This window comes from Hyperolius riggenbachi, chromosome 5 (genome assembly GCF_040937935.1).
Source record: "Hyperolius riggenbachi isolate aHypRig1 chromosome 5, aHypRig1.pri, whole genome shotgun sequence".
Lineage (NCBI taxonomy): Eukaryota > Metazoa > Chordata > Amphibia > Anura > Hyperoliidae > Hyperolius > Hyperolius riggenbachi.
Genome location: NC_090650.1, coordinates 20,725,940 through 20,742,154, shown reverse-complemented (window position 1 = coordinate 20,742,154; position 16,215 = coordinate 20,725,940). Strand labels below are relative to the sequence as shown.

At 47.1% G+C, this 16,215-nt stretch overlaps 1 protein-coding gene across 7 annotated transcripts in view; it reads left to right on the top strand.

The window, feature by feature from the left end:
- The window catches only part of GUK1 (guanylate kinase 1), a 54,318-nt gene that overhangs the window by 15,702 nt on the left and 22,401 nt on the right, over nt 1–16,215 (top strand). For 6 of the 7 annotated variants that reach the window (XM_068235161.1, XM_068235165.1, XM_068235166.1 and 3 more), the window contains one exon: nt 13,576–13,689. In XM_068235161.1, the coding sequence (XP_068091262.1) occupies nt 13,576–13,689 (114 nt within the window). Of the gene's footprint in view, nt 1–11,616; nt 11,732–13,575; nt 13,690–16,215 lie in introns of those variants that run through there. The other variant, XM_068235162.1, reaches the window with a different exon arrangement.

Here is a 16,215-nt window from a genome sequence, read left to right as displayed (position 1 = left end):
CTAAACTCTCTAAATACATACATGGTGCATGTCTCTGTTTTCCTTTTGTCCTCTGCAAGCGTTCAGGTCCACTTTAAGCTGCGTTGCTATAGCAGCATGAGCACCATGACAACACGCAAGCTAAATTCCAGGCTGCACGCTATACTCAGGCCACGTTCACAATATCAAACGCGAATGGCCGTGCGATCGGAACGCAATGCATACGAATGCACGCCATCTGCTTTTGCATGTGTTGCGTGGCTGATCCTATTCACTATACTGAATGGGTCAGCCATGCATTTTGTTAAAAATGCGTGCAGCATGTGGTCCGGAACGCATGCAGTGTGAACATCAGACAGTGTAGTCTATGATGTTGCGCGTTTCTGCCTCCTACACGCATTGCCGAAACCCGGATGGCAATGCGAGCAGTGTGAATGGGCCTTACTCTTGCAGCGTAGGGTGCCTTCCTTAGTTGCGCACGTTGCTTACATAGCAAAGCGCATTCCTTTAAATGTCGGCCCTTTCGGCGACCAGCGCAACTTCAGCCAAAGGTGCCGAGACCACGGAAGGGACCAGGAGGATGCCGAGGGACCTCGTGCCTATGGGAGGCTGGAGGAAGCCCCGTGTAAGTCCAGATTTCTTTTTTTTATCACACTGCGGTTCCAGAGGCGTAGATATACGTACCTTGCTGCGATCGCCCCTCCATCATCATGGTAGTCATTGATAAAATTAAAGTGAAAGCATACACACAGGAATAAACATCTAGTGGCCAAATAGTAAAATGACACCCTAAAACACATTAAATAAAAAAATATAAATCCTCCATTAAAATTAAACCCCTTATATCCTCCACTCTCCCATTGTTACTAAAATTAAACATTATATATGACTTTAAAAAAAAAAAAACACATTTTCAAGTAAGGGCTTGTAACTAGTGACGGATGCAAAACTGAAAAAATACACCTTTTATTTCCAAATAAAATATTGTCACCATACGTTGTACTAGGGATAAAATTTAAACGTAGTGACCGCAACAAATGGGGAAATAAAATGTGAGTTTTATCCACAGTAGCACATTTTATTTTAAAACTATAATGGCCAAAAACTGAGAAATAATGAATTTTTTATTTTTTTCTTATTATTCTTGTTAAAATGCATTTAGAATAAAATAATTTATTTTCATAATGTACCACCCAAAGAAAGCCTAATTGGTGGCTGAAAAAAAACAAGATATATAGATCGTTTTGTGGGGATAATTAGTGATAAAGTTATTGGCGAATAAATGGAAAGAGAGCTGAAAGGTGGAAATTGCTCTGGTCCATAAGGAGAAAAACCCCTTAGTGATAAAGTGGTTAATGTCAGGAAATGTAGTCGTGCCCGCCCATCGCACCTTTAATCGTGGCAAAACGCATGCTCAAAAACAAGTTAAATTTGTGAACACGACACACCACAATTGTGATTGTTGCTAAAATATCCTCCCCACATGCAGTCATTATCAACCATCCCCAGCATTTAAGAGAATGCTTCCATCGGAAAACCTCCATCTCCCTAAGATTTCCCTAGTACGCCTCTGTCGGGGTCCTTAACTTGGGTAGGTCCCCCCCATTGAAGAGAACCACCCATACCTCCTCCTTGTACCAATGTTTCTGGCTTTCTGATGGTAGGTGTGCTATTGACAGATGTAAAACCAGCCATACACTATTCAATTACTTCTCAATTTCATTTTTGATATTATGATTGATGGAGCAATCCATTATTTTACAAGCGACTAAACACCAACATTGCAGATCAGTCTTTAGATTGATTTGAGCCCTTAAAGAGTTACATTTATTTAACAAAAAAAAAAAAAAAGATACTTACCTAAAAAGAGGGAGGCCTCAGGATCCTATTGAGGCCTCTCTCCCTGCTGTGTTGTCCCTCGTCGCTGAGCGTGTCCCCCCGGAAGATCATATAGAGCATGTGAAGCTGTTCTTCCTCCAGAGTGGCCGCACAGAAGCCGACCGAGCCTGCACATGCAGTAAGAATGAGTCGCGGGCTAAGTGGTACTGCGCATGCGTGGCTACGCATATTTGCGGCGATGTTACCCGACATTGGGCAACATCGTTTAACAAAAGCATGTTGAACAAGGTTGTGCCTCGCGCCAATCACGCAACGTTATACGACAGACATGGCTGATCGGATCTTTAAGATCCCCAACGACTTTGCATAAAGTACCGCGATTGCTTACTTCCGAGTGACGTCGCGAACAGGAAGAGGCGTCGCTTGACCCGTTGGGCAGTGAGTACCTAAGTATCCAGAGCCGCATCCGTCTACCTAAGTATCTAGCCTGAATAAAGTTTTTTTTTTTCTCCTCAGGTTTCCTTTAATATCGTGAATGTTTACATTTACTGCATTCTACGATCGATTCAATGTTTTGCCTGATCAAATCTCTAATTGGTCTAAAAAATTGGCAAGGTTTGTTGGGCAATCGACCATCCGATTCGATAATTTTTATCGAATTGAATGAAAATCTGTGCAGCCAAGAGCATGCTGAATGACGATGCAAACAATTTCGGGCTGAAATTGGTCGCATGTATCGATAGGACATGCTGCAATATGTCGAACTGTCGCTGTAGATCGGATGCGTGGAGGGTAACAGCAAGCATTATCGGGACAAACGCGACAGACCCCTTGGCGCTGTGTGCCCCTAATGTCAAATATGCCCCCTCCCTGGGGCCTGGTGCACTATACCTGTCTGTGTCCGCCAGTGGCTCCTCCGCCACGCCCACGAATACACCAGCAACCACGTGAGACATGTACGTGGATTGTGGGAGGTGCCTGGAGCCAGCGCCGGACATGGACAGGTAAAGTATAGTTCCACGGGCACCGGGGGGGGGGTTGTCATTTGGGGTGACGGTGGAGACGGTGTCACAAAGCTGATTCCTGATCAATTTCAGCTTCAAATTGATCGAGAATCGGCCTGCATGTGTAATGCTGGGAATACACGATGAGATTTTTCAGTCGATCTTATTTTCGATCGATTTTTTTATCTTTCCTTATCAATTTCCCTTCTATGAGAAATCGATTAGAAAAATGATCGGAAATGCTGGAAATTATCTATCGAACCATCTATCTGCTGAAAAAACTCATGGTGTATTCTCAGCATAATGCTAGCTACACGTTACGTTCTTTTCATTTGATAGATGCGTTCGATCGATAATTTCCGTCATGTACGATATTACTTTCCATCGTTTTACTGCTCGATTTCTCATAGAAGTGAATGGAAATTGATAAGAAAAGATAAAAGAATCGAGCTGAAAAATAAATCGTAAATCGAGCGAACGGCAGAATCGACCGAAAAAATTCATGCTAAGTGTGTACCTAATGGTGCCCATACACGATACAATAAAAACGTTCGATTTTCCCGTTTATTCGATCTAAATGATCGAATTGAATGAAAGTTGAAAATATTTTTTTTTTCGATCAAGAAATTCGAACGATTATCCCGTTTTTTCGGGAAAAATGATCGGACATGCTGGAAAAATCTTTATATTCAATCTAACAGAATAATCAAACTAAATTATCTAATTGAAAAATTGTACCATGTATGGCCACCATAACATTCATCTAACGGAAAATTGTATGGTGTGATAGCAGCCTTTGATGAATTGATGCTATGCTAAGTACACCATACAATTTTCTGTTAGATTTACCTGCCTGATAGATTTTGTTTATAACATGTTGGAAAAAATCTATCTGGCAGATAAATCTAAGGGCTGGTGCACAAACTCCCGGGCTGCAGCATTTTGTACATTTCTGAGGCGTTTCTGCCTCAATGTTAGAGTATAGGAAAGTGGAAAACCGCTCTGGAAAACGCTAGATCAGAGCAGTTTTCCAGGTGTTTTTGTTACAGAAGCTGTTCAGTCACAGCTTTACTGTAACAATATATGAAATCTCAGGTACACTTCAGAAGAAAATTACACTCGGCACTCAACAATCGAAACCTGTGTAGGGAGAGGGGGGGGTCAGTCCATGCCTGTGCGAATTGTATAGGTACGTACTCCACGAAGCACCTGTATGGTGACTTAGATCAAGCAAGCTAGGCGGCGTGCAGCCGGAAAGTTATGGACGGAAAAACATTCAAGTACTGCACACTGAGATGGACCGGGCACTGTCGCTCTGCTTGCTTTAATTTCTCTTATTCAAACCTGATGTCACAGACCCTACTCCACAAATAAACGCATGCTTAGCTGAGCTTCAGGAGTGGATGAATAATAATTGGCTAAAACTTAATGCTGACAAAACTGAGGTTCTTGTTATCGAGGGCCAGGGCTCAACAGCAAAGCAGCTCCAGTCTCAACCAACACCGCTAAGGATAGGGAGCTCAGACCTGTACAACTCAGACTGTGTGCGCAGCCTGGGAGTACTGATTGATGGGAAATTAAGCTTCAGGAATCAAATCTCAGCTGTTGTGAAACATTCTTTCTTTCACCTAAGGAATATTGCAAGGATTAAACACCTAATTCCTTCAGAGGATCTTCCAACCCTAGTTCATGCCTTCGTCACATCAAGGTTAGACTACTGCAACGTCCTCTACACAGGCCTGCATAAGAAAGACTTACGCCGCCTGCAATTAGTACAGAATACCGCCGCAAGGCTGTTAACGAGCCAACCCCGCCATTGCCACATAACGCCAACCCTGAGCTCACTCCACTGGCTACCGATAAAATGGAGAATTCTGTTTAAGATTGGTTTACTGACATTCAAATCCTTGCACAATCTGGGCCCTGGATACCTGAAGGACTTGTTGCAACTACATCACCCCCCCCCCCCCCCACAATCTTAGATCAAAAGGACGTAACACCTTGGTCACCCCCAGAGTCCACCTCAAAACCTTTGGAGACAGAGCCTTTTGTCATGCTGCCCCTACACTTTGGAACTCCCTGCCACACCCAATCAGGACAGCCCCATCCCTGGAAGCATTTAAGTCTAAACTGAAAACCTACCTCTTCAGTCTGGCATTCATGAACATCTGACTATCTCCTCTGTAACACAACCCAGCCTGCAACCCTGTATTAATCTGAGACACAGCTATGCGCTTTGAGTCCTATGGGAGAAAAGCGCTTTACAAATGTTATTGTATTGTATTATTGCCATAACAGCGTATTGACATACACACAATACATATTGTTCTGCCATACAATGTGTCAAACCTTTTCCATAGACTGTGTTGGGGGTGAGGGTGACCAGGGGAAGATGGATGGCATCTTCCCCTGGTCACCCGCACCCCCAGCACCCAAACACCGTCTATGGAAAAGGTTTGACACATTGTATGGCAGAACAATATGTATTGTGTGTATGTCAATACGCTGTTATGGCAGTAAGAGAAATTAAAGCAACCAGAGCGACAGTGCCCGGTCCATCTCAGTGTGCAGTAAATATATGAAATCTGCTACACAAAAATGCTCCCAAAACCATTAGGCATGTTTAGAAAACGTCTCTAAACATGCCTAGAATCGCTCTGAAAATCTGCTTCAAAAACCTCTAGCGGTTTGCGGATGTGTTAGCGGTTTCTGGTGTGCACTGGGCCTAACAGAAAATTGTATGGTGTGTACCTAGCATAAAGCCCCATTCACCCTTACAAAACGCTAGCGCTGTTGCTAGCGTTTTGCGCTGCCGGTTTTTGGCGATTAACGACAACAAAAATCGCCATTCACACCTGGCGATTTTTTTTTTATTTAAGCGATCGCGTTTTGAGCTTCTATAGCACTAAAACGCGATCGCCAGGAAATCGCCTGAAAATGGTGCTGGCTACGCGTCTGCGTTTAGCGGTTTTGGGCAATTTGCGGCGATTAGCACAAATCGCGCAAATGAGAACGGGCCCATAGACTAATCTATTACCTTAGCGCTAGCGTTTGAGCGTTTTCCCTAAATCACCGGCAAAACGCTCAAGTGTGAATGGGCCCTTTGTGTCATGTCTCTGGCCAGTATATGTTTGTCAAGCAGTGGGAGGGGCTGGTGGAGATGTCATTGCAGAGGGTTTGGTCTTCCTGCACACAGAGGTGTGAGCTGCTCCTTCTATTGTTACGTGGAATGTGACTTATCACCCGTCTGTACACCCAGCGCAGATACAGCCGTCACCCCACCCCGGGGCACAATGCAACTCGCACAACAATGTGCTGCAGACCAACCTGTTCTCACTGCCACACACAGGGAGACTCGTGCCTGCGGTGACAACAATGTGCTGCAGACCAACCTGTTCTCACTGCAACACACAGGGAGACTTGTGCCTGCGGTGACAATGTGCTGCAGACCAACCTGTTCTCCCTGCCACACACAGGGAGACTTGTGCCTGCGGTGACAACAATGTGCTGCAGACCAACCTGTTCTCCCTGCCACACACAGGGAGACTTGTGCCTGCGGTGACAACAATGTGCTGCAGACCAACCTGTTCTCACTGCAACACACGGGGAGACTTGTGCCTGCGGTGACAAGGTGCTGCAGACCTACATGTTCTCACTGCAACACACAGGTAGACTTGTACCTGCGGTGACGACAATGTGCTGCAGACCAACCTGTTCTCACTGCAACACACGGGGAGACTCGTGCCTGCGGTGACGGGGTGCTGCAGACCAACCTGTTCCCACCGCAACACACAGGAAGGGTAGACTCGTGCCTGCGGTGACAACAATGTGCTGCAGACCAACCTGTTCTCACTGCAACACAGGGAGACTCATGCCTGCGTTGACAACAATGTGCTGCAGACCAACCTGTTCTCACTGCAATGTGCTTGGGGTTGACATAAATAACGTTATGCTACAATAGTTTAACAAGCACTTTGTTAAACTTAATGAGCGCTCCACTGAACCCGCCCTCAGCCTGGCGGGAGATTATAACCACTCGCTGCTGTAGCATCGCAACTTAGTGAATTAACTCTAATTTATCTCTGAACTGAAATGTTTAAATATTAGATTTTCACTTACCTGGGGCTTCTGCCGGCCTTCCTCTCCCGCGCCGTCTCTGAATGATTCTCCAGTCCCTCGGCGCAGCTTACTTACAGTATGCCGCGCGGACGTGAGCTTCATGTCCACAGCGGCAGCTGCAAGAGCCACAGGGACGCGATAGTCACGTCCCTACAGCTTGAGGGGCTGTGCGGACAGATGCCCACGATCGTGCCGTTTCTGAGTGCAGGGGGGATTGGCTGCAAATGCCAGCAAATTCAAGCATGTCCGTCAAGAATATACACTGTTTTTGTTAAAAAACAGTGTTTAATCTTTAAATGCATCTCCCGCCGTGATTTCCGCCGGTTTCTGCCACCGATCGTTAGATTTATGAATGGAAACAATGTTCCCATTCATTAATCTCCCTGCAGGAACTGTGATCACAGGCTTCTATTGAAGCCTTAGGTCACTTCCTTAGTTACAATGTTGCAATACATTGGGCTTGATTCACAAAGCCGTCCAAACTGTTTAGCACGGGTGTGCTAAACAGTAAGCACGTGAAGTGCCGTTCGCAGACTTTTGCGCACGCAAAGTGCCGTGATTCACGCGATCACGGACTTTTGTGCGCGCAAGTTGCCACGATTCGCGGCAAATTGCGCTCGCAAAAGTCCGCGATTGCACAAATCGCGGCACTTTGCGCGCGCAAAAGTCCGCGAATGGCACTTCACGTGATAAATGTTTAGCACACCCGTGCTAAACAGTTTGCACGGCTTTGTGAATCAAGCCCATTGTATCCTATGTAGCATACTTGTACACTACATAGTATTTTGCTCAGTTGGGACATCTTGTGGCCAAATAGTAAAATTACATCTACAGACATTACGGAATAAAAAAAAATATCTATGTCAAGAGGGCAATATTATTATAAATGTATGGGCTAAAAATTAGCGATGGATGTAATACTGAAAAAATGTACCTTTTTATTTCCAAATAAAATATTGTCACCATGTATTATACTAGGGATATAATTTTAACGTTGCAATAACCGGGACAAATGGGCAAATAAAATGTGCAGATTTTAATTACGGTAGCATGTATTATTTTCAAACTATAATGGCTGAAAACTGAGAAATAATGATTTTTTTCCATTTTTTTTGTATTATTCCCCTCAAAATACATTTAGAATAAAATAATTCTTCGCATAATGTACCACCCAAAGAAAGCCTAATTGGTGGCGGAAAAAACAAGGTATAGATTAATTCTTTGTAATAAGTAGTGATAAAGTTATTGGGGAATGAAAGGGAGGAGCGCTGAAAGGGGAAAATTTCTCTCGTCCATAAGGTGAAAAATACCTGCGGGCTGAAATGGTTAAAGTCGACTGTAACTGCGCCTGGCCGTGCATTCTCATTTGCGCTTCCGTCACTGGGAGCATCAGACGCAGTACGAGAAAAACCTTCTACTGCGCCTGCGCAGGACGCGCTCAGAGAGGGTAACGAGAATGTGCACGAAAGTGAACCGCGACGGGACATCGCAGGATCATTCAGAGACGGTGCGGGACAAGGCGGCTGCAGGGTGCTGGCAGAAGCCCCAAGTAATTCTTTTATGTTTTTTAACATTTCAGTTCCACTTTAACTGTTTATCTCAAGCATTAGCTCTCCTTACAGTATAGATGGCCATGCAGTACTCGACCATCGACCATTCGATTCGCCAACTATAATCGAATAAGATGAAAATCCATGCTGACAAGAGCATTCCTGATCGGGTCAAAATTGGTCTCGTGTCCATCGCTCATGCTACAAAATCTTGGGCAGACGCGCTCGATCAGGTGTGCGGAGGTCACGACATGCGGTATTGGGACAAATGCGACTAAACGCTGTCCCCACATATGTCCCCACATGTCCCCCCCCCCCCCCCCCTTCCCTCTCCATAGATCAGCACAGACTCCTGTCCATCCTCTCTCCATAGATCCGTATTAACTCCTCCCCCTACTCTCAATAAAGCAGCATAGTCTCCTGTCCATCTCCTTTTCCAGAGAGCAGCACAGACTCCTGTCCTTCCCCTCTCCAGAGAGCAGCACAGACTCCTGTCCTTCCCCTCTCCAGAGAGCAGCACAGACTCCTGTCCTTCCCCTCTCCAGAGAGCAGCACAGACTCCTGTCCTTCCCCTCTCCAGAGAGCAGCACAGACTCCTGTCCTTCCCCTCTCCAGAGAGCAGCACAGACTCCTGTCCTTCCCCTCTCCAGAGAGCAGCACAGACTCCTGTCCTTCCCCTCTCCAGAGAGCAGCACAGACTCCTGTCCTTCCCCTCTCCAGAGAGCAGCACAGACTCCTGTCCTTCCTCCTCTCTAGAGAGCAGCACAGACTCCTGTCCTTCCCCTCTCCAGAGAGCAGCACAGACTCCTGTCCTGCCCCTCTCCAGAGAGCAGCACAGACTCCTGTCCTTCCCCTCTCCAGAGAGCGGCACAGACTCCTGTCCTTCCCCTCTCCAGAGAGCGGCACAGACTCCTGTCCTTCCCCTCTCCAGAGAGCGGCACAGACTCCTGTCCTTCCCCTCTCCAGAGAGCGGCACAGACTCCTGTCCTTCCCCTCTCCAGAGAGCGGCACAGACTCCTGTCCTTCCCCTCTCCAGAGAGCGGCACAGACTCCTGTCCTTCCCCTCTCCAGAGAGCGGCACAGACTCCTGTCCTTCCCCTCTCCAGAGAGCGGCACAGACTCCTGTCCTTCCCCTCTCCAGAGAGCGGCACAGACTCCTGTCCTTCCCCTCTCCAGAGAGCGGCACAGACTCCTGTCCTTCCCCTCTCCAGAGAGCGGCACAGACTCCTGTTCTTCCCCTCTACATAGAGCAGCACAGACTCCCGTCCTTCCCCTCTCCAGAGAGCAGCACAGACTCCTGTCCTTCCCCTCTCCAGAGAGCGGCACAGACTCCTGTCCTTCCCCTCTCCAGAGAGCGGCACAGACTCCTGTCCTTCCCCTCTCCAGAGAGCGGCACAGACTCCTGTCCTTCCCCTCTCCAGAGAGCGGCACAGACTCCTGTCCTACCCCTCTCCAGAGAGCGGCACAGACTCCTGTCCTTCCCCTCTCCAGAGAGCGGCACAGACTCCTGTCCTTCCCCTCTCCAGAGAGCAGCACAGACTCCTGTCCTTCCCCTCTCCAGAGAGCAGCACAGACTCCTGTCCTTCCCCTCTCCAGAGAGCGGCACAGACTCCTGTCCTTCCCCTCTACATAGAGCAGCACAGACTCCTGTCCTTCCCCTCTCCAGAGAAAGAAAACGGTCCGCACTTGTCAGTGACGTTATCCTTTATTGATGGACATATCCAAAACATCCAGGGCATCACATCACATAGCTATGTGATGTGATGCCCTGGATGTTTTGGATATGTCCATCAATAAAGGATAACGTCACTGACAAGTGCGGACCGTTTTCTTTCTTGCGACTTTTGGAATTGCTGGCCAGGTCGTGCACTGTCGTGGGTTTTGGTGGGATGCAGCGGTGTTCACTCTACGCAAGTACCCTCTCCAGAGAGCAGCACAGACTCCTGTCCTTCCCCTCTCCAGAGAGCAGCACAGACTCCTGTCCTTCCCCTCTCCAGAGAGCGGCACAGACTCCCGTCCTTCCCCTCTCCAGAGAGCAGCACAGACTCCTGTCCTTCCCCTCTCCAGAGAGCAGCACAGACTCCTGTCCTTCCCCTCTCCAGAGAGCAGCACAGACTCCTGTCCTTCCCCTCTCCAGAGAGCAGCACAGACTCCTGTCCTTCCCCTCTCCAGAGAGCAGCACAGACTCCTGTCCTTCCCCTCTCCAGAGAGCAGCATACTATAATGTGACCTCTCACTCACTGCACTGGTTGTCATTTTGTTTCCTTTTTTTCCACTATAATGGATGGCAACCATGCTTTGCAAATGCAGCCAGATTATCAAAAATTTGTTTGCATGCAATACACAAAATGTGCATTGCAAATTCTGATCACACACAGGCACAGCATGCATTGCCTGAGAGCCTCAGACAGTCCTGGGCAGATAGTGAGCAGCCTGTCCTGCTATTTCCATAAACAGCAGCAGTTTTGTCTACCAAAGAGCTCAAAGTGGTCCTGAACTCTTGCATGGGACAGAAGGAAAACTGAGAAATCCCCCCTGTATATATTTAGAGAGTTTAGTCTGTCTAATTCCCTCTCATCTGTGTCTAATCACAAGTTGTAATTTGATCCTCCCCTGTGTCACGTGACTTCCACGGCAGAGATGACAGATAAGCTCATTTGAAAGCACAGGATGTTAACAATATAAGTAGAAACACAGCAGAATTATTTTAGGATTTTTACCAGATGTAACAAAGTAATGTTTTTCTGTAAATGTTATTATGTTGTGTGTGTCTTTTAGAGCAGAGAGGAAGTTCTGAGTTCAGGTCCGCTTCAAGCATTCACGCAGGCCTCTGATAGCACCTGGCCTCTCCAAACCTTTGATAAGGTGGACATTGTCTGCTCTGAATACAAAGGAAATGCATGTTTACTAATTAACATGGGCATGGCAAACATGAAAAGCTTGATTGTTGTACAATGGGCTGGCTTGTCAGCTGTTTGTAGGGCGGAACACTGGCTGTAGCTGTAGATACCTGTGTGCCTGTGTAGCCAGTGTGGCTGGAGACAGAGACTGGTATCACCGCCTGGCTGGAGGGACTGAGATCACTGCCTGGCTGGAGAGACTGGTATCACCGCCTGGCTGTGACCTTGTGGCTGCAGAATAAGCACCTATTCTTCTCTGCTTGGGACGTGGCTGAGTGCTTAGTTATGCTGCGGGGAATTATCTGTGCCAGAGGACTGAGCTGGCAGTCTGTAAGACCAGGTATGGACTATAGAGGAGAGATTGCTGCATTGCTGAATGTTTGATCATGTGATTGGTGTGTAAGGCCAGTGGTATCGCTAGGGTTCATTATTCAGGGCACCTGCCCCGATCCTTCCCCCGTACTAAATAGTCCCACTCGGGATCTCTTATCTTAGCTGAGAGACACTGCCTAACCATGTTTTAGGGGACACATTGTGTGTGTGTTTTGGGGGTGCATTCTACTTGTGTTTGAAAAGATATGCTGCCTAGTTTAATATGAGAGGCACTGCCTAATTATTTTGTTTTGGGGACACATGCTCACTTATTATATTGTTAGAAGGTATGCTGGCAAATTTTGTACACGCAGCTTAAAGGGAAGGTCCAAGCAAAAAAAAAAAAATGAGTTTCACTTACCTGGGGCTTCTACCAGTCCCATGCAGCCATCCTGTGCCCTCGTAGTCACTCACTGCTGCTCCAGTCTCCCGCTGGCAGCTTTCTGACCTCGGAGGTCAGGGCCCAATTGCGTACATTTTTACACATTCCCGCTAGTGCAGGAACATTAACACATACATTTTTACGCGTTAGTGGTGCAACGCATACATTTTTGTTCCTGCACTAGCTGGAATGCGTAAAAATGTATGCAATGTGGCCCTGACCTCCGAGGTCAGAAAGCTGCCAGCGGGGGACTGGAGCAGCAGTGAGTGACTACGAGGGCACAGGATGGCTGCATGGGGCTGGTAGAAGCCCCAGGTAAGTGAAACTCATTTTTTTATTTTGCTTGGACCTTCCCTTTAAATATGCTATTTGAAAGAATATGCTGTTTAATGGTGTGGTATGGGTGACACTCTGCCTGATTATATTATTTGGGGGTACTTTCTCCCTAATTATGTTGTGACATTGACTAATTATGATTATGATTTATTATTTTAGAAAAGGTTGCTGTGAAAAAACACATATACAGATTTATTACATCTCATATGGCTGTTGGTATGGCATTTAGGACGTTACTGATAATTGTATTTGAAGAAAAGGGTTTTTGGTTGAAGAAACAGCGATTTCTAGTTAAACCACTTCAAATTTCATGTGTATTACTCTATTACACTATTTACACATAGTAGGCACACCAAGAGCCAAATATAGTGTAGTATGTACTGGTAGTTGAAATGAAGTATGATAGAGTAATAAGCTATACTCACAAAGCAGGGTTACCGCAAAGGCAACCACTGTAACAGCAGGTGGGGAGATTAGACCTGACCCCACTCAGGATTAAGAAGTCGCTCTCCGTAGATGAAGAAAAAAGGGGGTCCCTGGCTCTTCTACAGACCACATATGCTATTGCTCCGTTGTTATTGCCTGATGAAGTGGGATCAAACCTGCGAAACGCGTTGCATTGTCCCCCGGAGTATGTAAATAAACTTGTATTTGACAAACACATTGGCAATTTTTGTGTCTGCTTGGAGGAGGTAAGTCTACCACTGCCTCCTCATGTTTTATACTTTTTAGATTCTTTTATCCTTTTGGCGCCTCTGTATCCATACTACTCTATTACACTATTTGGCTGAGCCCACAGATTGTCATGTCTGTGACCTTTTGCTTTCCAGAGGTGGATCTTCTGGGATCTTTTGCCTGGTAAACATCATGCAATTTTGTGTGAAATAGATGAGTTAAATTGATTATTTGGATCTGATCTCTGATCGATTTTTCCAATCACTTTTTTACAAAAACGATCAGAAAAGTGGTTGGAAACATATTGGATCTGTCGGAAATAATTGATTTGACCCTTCTCTCTGACGGGAAATTGCACAGTGTGGCATTTTTGCACATACGATAAAACAGTTGTAATGTGTGGCGTTTTGTCTTGACAGCTATGGCAGGACCCAGACCCGTGGTGCTGAGCGGACCCTCCGGAGCAGGGAAGAGCACTCTGCTGAAGAGGCTGCTGAACGACTATGAAGGCGTCTTCGGATTCTCCGTCTCTCGTGAGTCTCAAAATCTCCGTCTCGGGAAATACTACAGACCATCTGGAGCCATGATTGTCTGATCGGGGGGGGGGGGGGGGCACACACGCTGTGTCCCTATAAGGGATATGAAGGCTGCCATATTTATTTCTCTTTAAGCAATACCAGTTGCCTGGCAGTCCTGCTGGTCTATTTGGCTGTAGTAGTGTCTGAATCACACCAGAAACATGCTTGTTCAAAGACTATGGCTAAAAGTAATAGAGGCAGTGGATCAGCAGGATAGCCGGGCAATCTGTATTGTTTAAAAGGAAATAAATATGGCAGCCTCCATGTGTCTTTTACCTCAGGTTCCCATTAACCACTTAAGTACCAGCGGTCTCTGTCCCCATAAGGACCAGAGACCGCTGGTACAGTAACGACGGAATCCCGACGAATACCCGCCGTCACCGCCGCGCGCCGAGTTTCTCAGGACACCCACTCTGCTGTCTCTATGACGACAGAGTCATGTGAGCCGGTCAGGAGCCACTGTCATTGGCTGTGTCTATCAATATAAGCCAATGGGAGATGCTTCCATTGATAGACACGGCCAGGAGCCAATGACAGCAGCTCCTGACAGTCTCACAGGGCTCTGTCGTCATGGAGACAGGCAGAGCCAGTGAGCTGCGACAGGACACAGCGGTTTTGTGTGTTTCAAAGCTGCATAAAATGATAAGCATCTCATTGACCGTTTCTTAATAATAATTTATCCCCATTAACCTCCCTGGCGTTCTATTAAAATCGCCAGGGAGGCTGTGGGAGGGTTTTTTTTAAATTAAAAAAAAACTATTTCATGCAGCCAACTGAAAGTTGGCTGCATGAAAGCCCACTAGAGGGCGCCCTGGATCCGCACTTTCGATCGCCTCCGGCGATCAAAAGTAACAAGGAAGGCCGCAATGAGCGGCCTTCCTTGTTTCGCTTTCCTCGTCGCCATGGCGACGAGCGGAGTGACGTCATGGACGTCAGCCGACGTCCTGACGTCTGCCGCCTCCGATCCAGCCCTTAGCGCTGGCCGGAACTGTTTGTTCCGGCTGCGCTGGGCTCGGGCGGCTGGGGGGACCCTCTTTCGCCGCTGCTCGCGGCGGATCGCCGCAGAGCGACGGCGATCAGGCAGCACACGCGGCTGGCAAAGTGCCGGCTGCGTGTGCTACTTTTTATTTGATAGAAATCGGCCCAGCGGGGCCTGAGGAATCCTCCTGCGCAGGTTACCCCGAGCTGAGCTCGGGATAACCGGCAAGGGGGTTAAGGAATATACACACATCCAATTTTGATTGGCCAGTGACCGGCTGAATTTATTACCGCCATCATGTAGCAGGAGGGTCAGCAGATTTTGAATGCTATGAACAGATTGTGCATGTTTTAAGGAAACAGCGCTCTATGATGTTTATACTTCACACAACAAAGTAAAGTGTGCAATAAGTAGACACCCCCCCCCCCCCCCCCCCCCCCCCCCCCCGTCAGGGGGAGACTCACCAGATCCGGCGGCCACCTGGGCCCGTAATCGCTTTCGGGGTATGGGCCACCCCACAGCCTCTCTGGCAATCCGCTCTCAGCTAGTCTCCGTCTGTAGGTGCAGAAAGATAACACAAGAGGGGCCTCCTCATAGCGTAAAAGCGTCTGCTTTATTATGAAGTTAATTAAAATCAATAAAAATTCCTCCAACCAGTGGAGTAGGTGAATAAATAGCCGGCCGCCCTCAATACTCTAGATGGTACTCAATGAGGTATATAGGGGATCCAGGGATTAACTGCATTTGGCGCTGCAGCAAGGCGTACACCTCTGCTACCAGTTTCACCCTCGAATGGAGCCATTAGAGCGCTGTTTCCTTAAAACATGAACTAAATTGATGGTGCACACATCTAGAAATGGCGATCCCAACGGTCAAGAACAGTGTGTTTTCCGTTGAAGATTGGACTGTGGTTGATGTTTATTGGGTTGGAACTAACCCTTAGCATATTGAATATTCTGAATTCATATATACGAGCGCAGTATTGGGGTGCTTTAAATTGTATATGAACAGATTGTGTAGGTTAGCTCTCAATCTACATGGAGGTGGTAAAATTGGCCGATCATTTGGCAATCAAAATTGGATGTGTGTACGCAGCTTTGCACGCCTGATCAATGACAAATCCGTCTCTGCCTCTATGAGGGAGCGCTCCCCGGACCTAGAAGAGGGGATTTGGGGGTATAAACCCCTTGTTTTGCCGCGGGGACGTGGCGGTTTAGCCATTGCCTATAGTGCTTTACATAAATATTCGGTAAAAACAGGGCTGTGGAGTTGGAGTCGGGCAATTTTGGGCACCCGGAGTTGGAGTCGGAGTTGTTGATTTTATAAAGTCGGGAGTCAAAGTTGGATGATTTTTATACAAAATCCACAGCCCTGTTAACCCTCCTGGCGGTCTATTAAAAACCACCAGGGGGCAGCGCAGCATTTTTTTTTTTTTTTTTTTAAATCATGCAGCGGCATCCCCCCACCCGCTTTGATCGCCTCCGGCGATCTGCGATCAGGAA